The sequence below is a fragment of the Theropithecus gelada genome, chromosome 2 (genome assembly GCF_003255815.1).
Source record: "Theropithecus gelada isolate Dixy chromosome 2, Tgel_1.0, whole genome shotgun sequence".
In the NCBI taxonomy this organism is placed as follows: domain Eukaryota; kingdom Metazoa; phylum Chordata; class Mammalia; order Primates; family Cercopithecidae; genus Theropithecus; species Theropithecus gelada.
The window spans coordinates 98,109,430-98,119,265 of record NC_037669.1 but is presented as its reverse complement, the minus strand read 5'-3'; the positions used below and the strand labels follow the sequence as shown (position 1 = coordinate 98,119,265).

The 9,836-nt window shown below is 47.9% G+C and overlaps 1 protein-coding gene across 2 annotated transcripts; it reads right to left on the bottom strand.

Annotated features, from left to right (window-relative positions):
• Window positions 1–843: 843 nt before the first annotated feature.
• On the bottom strand, window positions 844–9,040 carry CCK (cholecystokinin). Of its 2 annotated transcripts, XM_025376079.1 has the most exons (5): window positions 8,525–9,040; window positions 8,113–8,278; window positions 7,542–7,752; window positions 6,286–6,501; window positions 844–1,251 (listed from the first exon to the last, which is right to left on the bottom strand). In XM_025376079.1, the coding sequence occupies exons 4-5, from the start codon at window positions 6,497–6,499 to the stop codon at window positions 1,118–1,120; spliced, it is 348 nt and encodes a 115-aa protein (XP_025231864.1). In that variant the 5' UTR covers window positions 6,500–6,501; window positions 7,542–7,752; window positions 8,113–8,278; window positions 8,525–9,040; the 3' UTR covers window positions 844–1,117. The 2 variants fall into 2 exon arrangements, with proteins under 2 accessions (XP_025231864.1, XP_025231865.1); XM_025376080.1 differs by lacking the exons at window positions 7,542–7,752; window positions 8,113–8,278; window positions 8,525–9,040 and having other exon boundaries at window positions 845–1,251; window positions 6,286–6,502.
• Between the last annotated feature and the right edge of the window lie 796 nt (window positions 9,041–9,836).

The following is a 9,836-nucleotide window of genomic DNA, read 5'->3' as shown; positions in this document are numbered from 1 at the left end:
GGTTGCACTGTGGGTGGTGGGTACTGGATCATCTCTGGGTGTCGCCTTGGACTAGTTCCCCTCACTGATTTCTACAGAGAGCCAACAGACAGATTGGCTTCTGCTCTGTATAACTACCAGAGTCTCCCCAGCACTTTGGAGTCCCACCAACTCCAAAACATGGTGGGGCTCAAGGAAAAGCAATTATAGGCTCTTCTCTGCACCATTGCAGCTCCAAGTGCGGTCTGCAAACAGCAGCACTGACATCACCTGGGAACTTGCTCGGGCTTCTGCCCAGATGTGCTGAATCAGAACATGCAGTTTAACAAGATTCCCCAGGTGATTCCTGTGCACTCAGTTGGAGAAATGCTAGAGTGATGAAGGTCCCGCTAGCCTCAGAACATTAAGACCTCCAGTCTGTGAATCTCCTTAGCTGGGGCATAAGGGCCGTCACTTTCACTCTTCAGAGCCTGTTTCCTCATCTGTAAAGAAAGGATGATAACCTCTGTGCCACAGAGCCATGGAGTGATCAAATGTATGCAAAACCATGGCCAGTTACTGCCTGTAACTTGTTGAAAGGCCAAGAGAACCCCAAGGAAACCCTGGTGGGAGTAGGATTGGCAAATAAGATCGGGGATCAGGGTGGCCAGGGCTGGGCTCTGGAGTTGCCCACAGATGACCCTTTCACTGTCCAGCTGGCCTGTAGCAAAGTTAGCTCCAGGCCTGAGCTGCATTTCCCAAGCCCTTTCTGGGGACATCTACTACAAGGATTTGTCCTGGTATAGCATCTATCAGGCTTCCCTCCTTGCATGTTCTAAGGATGAAATGGAGCCCTTTGCCCTCAGTAGACACAGGGAATGACAGGGCAGAATGAAATCACTTTAATCGCATAACAACATTTTCAGACCAGGAGTCACAGATGAAGAAAACATTTTGTCTTCCATTTGTACAATTCTGGTGAGGTGTGTGGTTGCACTGGACAATTTTTACAGACACATTTTTCACATTGAGAACTTAATAAATAGATACATACAATGTCAAACTCCACAGACAATGAGATATGGTGTGATTGTTTTCTTATTCTGCCTCCTCTGGGTTGGGAGGTTGCTTCTCGTTGGGCCGATGGAGGCTAGGTCCTCTAGGAGGGGTACTCATACTCCTCGGCACTGCGACGGCCAAAATCCATCCAGCCCATGTAGTCCCGGTCACTTATCCTGTGGCTGGGGTCCAGGTTCTGCAGGTTCTTAATGATGGACATTCGTCCAGAAGGAGCTACAAAGGACAGGGAGGAAGGAAACAGGGACATTACATCTAAAAGCATCTCTAGTTCAATTTGCGAAGGATAGCAATGGAAAAAGCCAGAGACAATATAATAGACACCACCTTAAAGGTATCAAAGGGCTGTCAAAGTAGTGGAATTGATGGACCAAAGTCTAAGAGAGGAGAAGGACCAATGTCTGTGTAACTGGAGAGAGGACAATATTTACAAGTTAGTGGTGTGCTTTGCGTTCTGCAAGTATTTAGGTGGATTCATTTTCTCCAGCCTTGCAGGCTGGGGACTTGCCTAGATTTTCCTTAGTCTCCCTACCTTTTGCTTTCTTTTGGTAGGTGGGTGTTTTCCTTTTGTACATGGCCTCAGCAGAAACCAACCAAAGATTTTTCCGGTACTTATTTATTCCTAAATTCATCCCTTAATATCCATCAACATTCCTGACTCCTGGAGAGCTCTTGTTGTTAAGGTAGCACAATTATAATATCTTGATGTTGGAATGGTTAAAAAAATAAAATCATTGGTGGGAATGTAAGTTAGTTCAACCATTGTGGAAGACAGTGTGGCAATTCCTCAAGGATATAGAACCAGAAATACCATTTGACCCAGCCTTCCCATTACTGGGTATATACCCAAAGGATTATAAACCATTCTCCTATAAAGACACATGCACACATATGTTTACAGCAGCACTATTCACAATAGCAAAGACTTGGAGCCAATCCAAATGCCCATCAATGATAGACTGGATAAAGAAAATGTGGCAATTTATACCATGGAGTACTATGCAGCCATAAAAAGGATGCATTCATGTCCTTTGCAGTGACGTGGATGAAGTTGGAAACCATCATTTCAGCAAACTAACACAGGAACAGAAAACCAAACACCACATGTTCTCACTCATAAGTGGAAGTTGAACAATGAGAATACATGGACGAAGGGAGGGGAACATCACACACCAGGCCCTATTGGGGGGCAGGGGGTTAGGGGAGGGATAGCATTAGGAGAAATACCTAATGTAGATGACGGGTTGATGGGTGCAGCAAACCACCATGGCACAGGAATACTTATGTAACAAACCTGCATGTTCTGCACATGTATCCCAGAACTTAAAGTATAATAAAGAAAAAAATAAATAAAGTCCCTTTGCTATATAAATACTCTTTTAAAAATATGAATTTGAAAGTTACATTCAGAAAGTGTTTTTCATTTATCAGTAAGTGTTTTGAATTGATGATCATTTTATTTTCAATGATAAATCAATATCAATTAAAAATGATATTCAGAAAAAGACTGTCAGATTAAAATCTTGGCACCTCAGTAATACTCAAAGAAGGGCGGGAGAGAGGTGATAACAAAGGTGATTTAAATCAGCCATTTTGACCAAAATGCAGTAACTGAACCTGAAATGGTCCCATTGGGATGGAAGTTAAGTCTTCAGGAACAGTGTGATCCTTTTGTAGAGCTCACACTGAGTGAGTAGGGACATGAAGAGGCAGTTTATTTGGAGGCATGGGACATAGTCCTAGCTCAAAGCTCATAGACAGTAGCCTCCTGGAGTACGAAATCAGTAGGACACCTTCTCCTGTGCAAGCTCAGTCTTAAGAAAGGCTCTTCAGGGACCTCAGTGAACAAAGCCCAGACCAATTCAAGGGTAGAGGAGTGGGGGACCACTCAATGGTTCCCACTGTGTTGGGGGCCACTGTGTCCCCACCTCCTGTGAGGCTGGTCTATATCCCTTCTGCATGAGGCTGCCCTTGCCAGCTCCTGCCCATAGGCTGAGTAGAGTCAGACTATGGCTTATTTATTGATAAATGAAAATGCAAAGGCAGTTACCCAGGGTAATAAAATTAAGCAAGTTTAATTAAAAACAGAAACAACACAGAACAACATCCCCGCCCTTTCTCTCCCCAACCGCAACCCTTCCCTGTTTTGGAACCAAGAGTCAATTCAGCACATTTCAAGCCTTTTTGCAGATATCTTCAGCCTATGTAGAAGAAAAATAGCCCCTGCTATTTAATTGTTCATTGTTCAGGTGAAATATTAGTCTTTGAATTCAGGAAAACCTATAGACCCAGTTACCTGTACACAGTCACGTGGAAACATGACCCATCCTCCTGCCTGCTGTGATGATGAGTGCCCACTAAGGCCTGGGCACACCCAAATTTCCATCTAATGGAAGCGAAGTGACAGCTTCAATACGAGCAAGCAGCCTCAGTTAACGGTGGGGGCACCATGTTCAGTCGTGGAAGCTGCATTTATCACACACCCTGACTTCCCTGTTCCACGTACAGTTCTGTCCTAATGTCATGTGTATTTACCAGGGCCTTCACTCACTCTCCCAGTGCTGACATAGAGGCTTACATCTGATGTATGGAATTGATCAAAGCCTAATTCCTACGGGTCACAAGAGATGGACGGGTCTCCCTCTGAATCACACAAAGAATTTGAAGGGGCTCAGGGGAAAGCGAGCCTCAGGACAGGATTGTCTGCATGTTACTCAGCTAGTGAGCTGCTGAATCACCTTATTCGTGCAGAAAGGCTTTGGTGCTGAGAAAACAGTGACATTCTGAGCTCTTGCTACAACTGAAGGGTTTAGCTCTTTTAAACTTTAAAATGTGGATTAGGCAGTACAGCTAGGAAGCTGAATGGCTTCCAGGCCCTCCTGGGAGGAGCAGGACTAGAGAGAGTCTCAGCCCTACTGTTGCGTAGATACGGAACAACATGTAGGTTACTCAGGTTTCTAGAGCCTCAGCTTCCACGCTGGCAAAATGGGTATAATAATACTTACTGTGCAGGGCTGTTGTACTGAGAGAGACAATATAGACGTAGCATTGAAGCTTTGCTGGGCATGGGAGAGGTGTCCACTAAATGCCTCTAGGTATCTTTACCCACTGCCCTCCAATAGAATTGTTTCTCCTTGGGCCATTGAAAGTGCTGCAGATATTTCCTAATGATAAACTCTTAAGCACTGCTCAAAGAATGCATTGTCTTGTTTAGAACATTTAAGCATAATATATACTATAGTGGAGCAAAATCTGATATGATTTCAAAATATGTAAAATATTCAAAGAAACTGTGCAGTTTCTATAGTGTGAGTATTTATTCCTAGTTCTTGTTTGTCACATAGAAGAGTTTGGTTGTTTTTTAGCTAGCGTTGATCCTAGGTGTTGGCATCTAAATTTCCAAGTGATTGCTATTTTCTCCTGGGTTTGTTTGGCACAATTGGCTGAAGGCAAAGGGAGAGGGGGGCTGAGAAGAAGGACTAGAAAGAACTTTCCAGCTAAGATTTATGCTTTAAGAGCCATTGTCTAGTATTGGCTCTAGGAAATAATGTGGTAATGAGTTGTTGTTTTTTTTTTCCTAGAACAATTTTGGAACCAAGAGTTAATTCAGCACATTTCAGGCTTTTTTGCAGATATCCTCAGCCTACATAGAAGAAAAACAGGGTCTTTCCCAAATTGGGGGAGGGGAGTTCCAGATCCACAGATCAATGAAAAGCCTAGGATATTTCAGACTTGTCTGGCTGAAATTCAGCCTGTATCTGGGGACAGACACTAAATTATTTTCAGGCAGAAAATCAGCAGGAACTCAAAAGCTTTCAGACTTTCTCTCTCCATGTGATAAGTATTTCTATCTTCTTCAATTTAATTAGTAGGAAAGCAAAACAGAAGGTAGTGGGTGGGGCAATTTCCCAAAGACAGGAAGAAATACAACAAATCTCTGATTTGTTCTTTCCTTCTGAAGCCTCTGGGTCAAAGAGTTCCAGTCTTCCCTTCATGTGAGCCCACAGGAGAACTCTGCAGAGCCAAAGCTCTTCATCTTATCCCTTTCTGGTCAAGCCAGGGGTTAAGGTTCAAATCCAGGCCCTGGAACACCTGCTGGGTAAGAGTGCAATGGTGCAATCTCGGCTCACTGCAACCTCCACCTCCCAGGTTCAAGCTACTCTCCCGCCTCAGCCTCCCATGTAGCTGGGATTGCAAACATGTGCCATCATAACCAGCTAATTTTGTATTTTTAGTAGAGATGGGGTTTCATCATGTTGATCAGGCTGGTCTCGAACTCCTGACCTCATGTGATCCACCTGCCTCGGCCTCCCAAAGTGCTGGGATTACAAGCGTGAGCCACTGCTCCTGGCCTGCTGAATTATTTTAATGTCCAGCTGTGTTTGTACTGTTCAGCACACTCCTCCACAGCCAGTGTTCATTATTAGTGCCACTGGGGATAAAGTTGGCAGAAAAAAGCTGCCGCAATCCAAAGCATGATTCCTATGGGTCACAAGAGATGAATGGGCCTCCCTCTGAATCACACAAAGAATTGGAAGGAGCTTAGGGGAAAGCTAGCCTCAGGTCAGGACTGCCTGCATGCCACTCAGCTAGTGAGGGGCTGAATCACCTTATTCCTGGAGAAAGACTTTGATGCTGAGAAAAATGACTTGCTCAGCTCTTGCTATAACTGTGACCATCTCTGCTACAGTAAAGTAAAAACAAATATCTCTCTTGTCATGTAATCATGTGTAAGTCATTGCAAGGAGAACACAAAACTGCTGCTGATTCTTTCCTTCTGTTACATGGTTTGGTGGACATGGACACATTGTCACTGCTTTTTTAAACTGTTGTAGCCAGATCTCAGGCATTCTCAGCATTGACGCCTTCCTGCTAGAGGATTTCCAAGGATTGGTATCTGGGTGGCTCCCAGGTTCTTTGCGTTTTTAGTAGAGGGTATTTAGTGTATCTAGGAACCCTTTCCTAGGGTTCAATAATTATCTTTTAATGGCTTGGTAAAATGGTGTTGAACTTAATCAGCAACATTGCTAAAAATTAGTTCAAAGAAAGCTTTTCAAGAAGGTTCCCCTTACTTATAAATTAAGTCCTCCATACCCCTTCTCAGATTGCTACAAAGGACGGCCAGAAACCATGTTGCTTGTTTCCTACCGAGAGAGGTCATCTTCATCAGGCCGGCGCTAGAGAAGAGGGTCAGCATCCAGAGCCTGGGAACAAGGGCAGAAGTGAGGGATGGGGAGGCAGCATTCTTACCTTTCCTGGCCTGCTGGATGTATCTTGCCAGCAGCGCTCCCAGGTGCGCTCGGGACTCCCCGTCTGTTCTCTGCACTGCCCTCAGCTGCCTACGGGGCGCCTCCTCTGCCCGCTGCAGCCCGGAGCCCGCGGGCTCTGCGGGAGGCACCGGCTGCGTCAGGGCGCCAGCCGCCAGTACCGCCATCAGTACGCACAGGCGCACGCCGCTGTTCATGGCTGTAGGGAGCAAAGGAGGAGGGGGCGTTAACGGAAAGGCTGGGCATCCGAGAGCTCCTGCGGCGGGCAGGGCACCCAGAAACCGGCTTAGGACAAACACAGGTGCTCCAGACTCCCCAGGCCGCCACAAGCACGAGGGCTCAAGCCGAGTGCCATGGCGCGCGCCCCCGGGCGCACACGGCTGGTCTTTGGGAACTCCACACCCAGTGCCGAGGGGCAGACAGAGACCCTGTTTTCTGCCGTGTTGAGCAGAAGGAATGTTTTCTGCTTCCCTAAAGTTTGAGGAAGTGTTTGCAGAGTGCTTCTCTTCTAACTGAAAGAAGAAAAATAAAACCCCACGAGATTAAAAATAGTGTGAAAAAAATATCCTAAAGGGAAGACTCCGTGGGAGAAATGAGAACCCTGGGGAAAGCACCTTTCCAGATAGCTAACAAGCTTTCAATATGGAAATACAGTAAATGACGAAAAAGAGAAGCACAGTTTAAAATGTAGGAGCAATAAATAAAGCCGTATTTATAAAGTGTTCTCAAAGTGTAGGTGGGAAATGGCAATAAGCCACTACGCAAAACATAGGCAGGTTTTAAAATCAGAAATATGTGCCCAGCACTCAGGCTTCCAAAGCCCCGTGCATTTTAGATCGCTAGTGGATAAAACACCCTCACATTTCTATCCGTAAAGCCTCGAAATTTTCTGCAGTATTTAGAAAATGAATTTGAATCTTAAAACCCTCTGGTATTTTATTAGAAAAGATTGCAAAGTCCCCAGCACCGCTGTGTAACAGCTAGCAAATCTCAATCTGCATGCGAATCTTAGCGAATGGGTATGCCGGCGCGTGAAAGGCTCTAAAGCAGCTCTACCTACCCAGACCTCACTTTTAGACCCGGAGCCGTTGTTTCTGACTTCAAGAAATGTCTTTCGAGCTCTCGGAGGAAAGACACAGAAAATAGAAAAGCAAAATGGAAATGGGCACAAAGCTGACGACAGCATTCTTCAAAGACACACGACACTTGGATCCCCCGCTGACGAACCGAGGGACCTACCTTTTGGATTAGAACGCAGCTGGCTTCGCGTTTCCAACCGGAGCAGCCCGGCAGCTGAGCCAAGTTCAGGGAGGACCAGAGGGCGGCTGCCTCTTAAATAGCCCCGCCCGGCGGCGTCGCCCAGTCATGTATTTACCCAGCGCTGACGCAGACTGGCAGCAACACGTGCTCAGAGGGTGGCCACTGGGACGACAACCGGTTGAAGTGGCTCCTGGGGGAGAGGGGGAGGTGGTCCAGTGGGGCGGATTTAACCCCTCCCTGGCTGGGCCCGGTGTCTGCCCCCCTCTGGGTCCGAGAAGCTTCCTTCCAACCCTTTCCAGCTGCCGCTCCCCTGCGCATTCCAGAGCAGTGCTCTCCAAGGTGGGAAACCTAGGAGTTTGGAGTCTTCCCCGGGATGGAGAAGCTGCCGCTAGCTTAGTTCGCTTTGGGGACCGGAGGGTCCAGAAAGGAAACTGGGGCGGGGGTGGGGGGTGGACACTGGGCGGGACTGAGAGTCAGTAAGGCGCGATTCTGAGAGGGATGGGGCGTGGGCCCCCCTACCCCGGAGCGTCCGAGGCGCTGGTCTTCATACTTGTGTGGGCTCTTTCGAAGGAGAGAGGAGTCGGGGTCTTTACTTTCTTCTCAGCCGCATTAAAAGCCCTCGCAGTTCTCCAGGTTTCTGAGAGCTAGTGTTCCGGGTCAGTGAAAGGGCTCCGGCCACAGCTGGCTGTTGGTGTTCTGGGCCTCCCTTTACGCAGCTGTAAAATGGGGATGACACCATCTGGCTTTGCTCAGAGGAATCCGGTTTGGGAAAGCGATGTGTTTCCTTCCCTGGCCAACTTACCGCCACCCGCGGCGCCGACTGTTTCCAGCTGCCTACAAGCGGCGCCAGCGAGGGTCCTGGGGAACTTGCCCACCGCACCCTTGCAAGCTCGGGTAGACCACGGCATTCGCCCCTCCCACCTTTCCTGAGGGCCCACACACTCACACCCCTAGGACCGTACCTGCCAGAACTCAGCTGCGCAGCCTGGAGATGAGGACCTCGCCCGTCGTCACTCACCCGTCCGGTGGAGGGAAGGGAGGCACCAAGGCTGCAGTGCGCCTTTCCCTGCGCGCAGTTACTCTCCTGGCTCCGGAGCGGGCCGACCCGTAGTCCCTCAGTGAGCGGTGGTCGTCTACACCCCGAAGCCCTTTGAGTTCGAATCGGCTTGCTGGTGCTTGAGTTCGCGGCGTCCCCGCAAAGGCACTGCGAACCCCATTTCACAGACCTCAAACCAAGGATCGAGGAAGAGCAGCGCTTGCCAAGGCTCCACAATGCGCCCCTCGCCCTCTCCGTGCACCGAGGCAGCCCAGCCTGGGACCTGGAGATCACCAGGCATCCCTGAACCTTGGGACCTCAACTCCTCTCCCTTTCTTTCCCTCATTCGTCTTAGAGGGAAGGAGAAAGATTTAGAAGCGCTTATTTTAAAATCGGAATCCGTATTCCGCTCTGGAATTCCCTCTGGAATGGAGGGACTGTGGCGATGACAGTGTGGGGGTCGAGTGGGTGAGGCGGGGGTAGGGAAGGTGGGGCGGGGGGCGGCCCGGAGACACCTCCGGTTGCTGCTCCACTTTCTAATCCTGAGAGGCAGCTGCGTTTCTGCAACTTATGGGCAATATGTTTGAAAGAGCTGATTAAATGATTTCCAGTGGTTTCCCCACGAGCCTGCTAAGGTTTGCGTAGTTCAGTTGGGAAAACTAGTCTTATTTGTGACTGTGGCAAGACATATTTGAAAACATAACCTTGTTATCAAAATATCCCCAGAACTTCTAATTCAGCAGGCTTGAGGAAGGGCCCAATAATCTGAATTCATTCCTTGTTTCCTTCCTTCCTTCCTTCCTTCCTTCCTTCCTTCCTTCCTTCCTTCCTTCCTTCCTTCCTCCTTTCCTCCCTCCCTCCCTCCTTCCCTCCCTTCCTCTCTCTCTTTCCCTCTTTTCGTCTATCCCTCTTTCCCTCTTTTCCTCCCTCTCTCTTTCTTTCTCTTTCTTTCTTTCTCCTTCCTTCCTTCCTTCCTTCCTTCCTCCCTCCCTCCCTCCCTCCCTCGTTTCTTTCTTTCTTTCTTTCTTTCTTTCTTTCTTTCTTTCTTTCTTTCTTTCTTTCTTTCTTTTCTTTTCTTTCTTTCTTTCTTTCTTTCTTTCTTTCTTTCTCTCTCTCTTTCTTTCTTTCTCTCTTTCTTTCTCTTTTCCTTCCTTCGTTCAGACAGAGTCTCAATCTGTCACCCAGGCTGGAGTACAGTGGTGTCATCTCGGCTCACTGCAACCTCTGCCTCCTGGGTT

Coding starts and splice junctions, on each gene's coding strand:
- CCK (XM_025376079.1), bottom strand. CDS start 6,499: ATGAACAGCGGCGTGCGCCTGTGCGTACTGATGGCGGTACTGGCGGCT. Junction 1,252..6,285: donor CATCCAGCAGGCCAGGAAAG/GTAAGAATGCTG, acceptor TGTCCTTTGTAG/CTCCTTCTGGACGAATGTCC.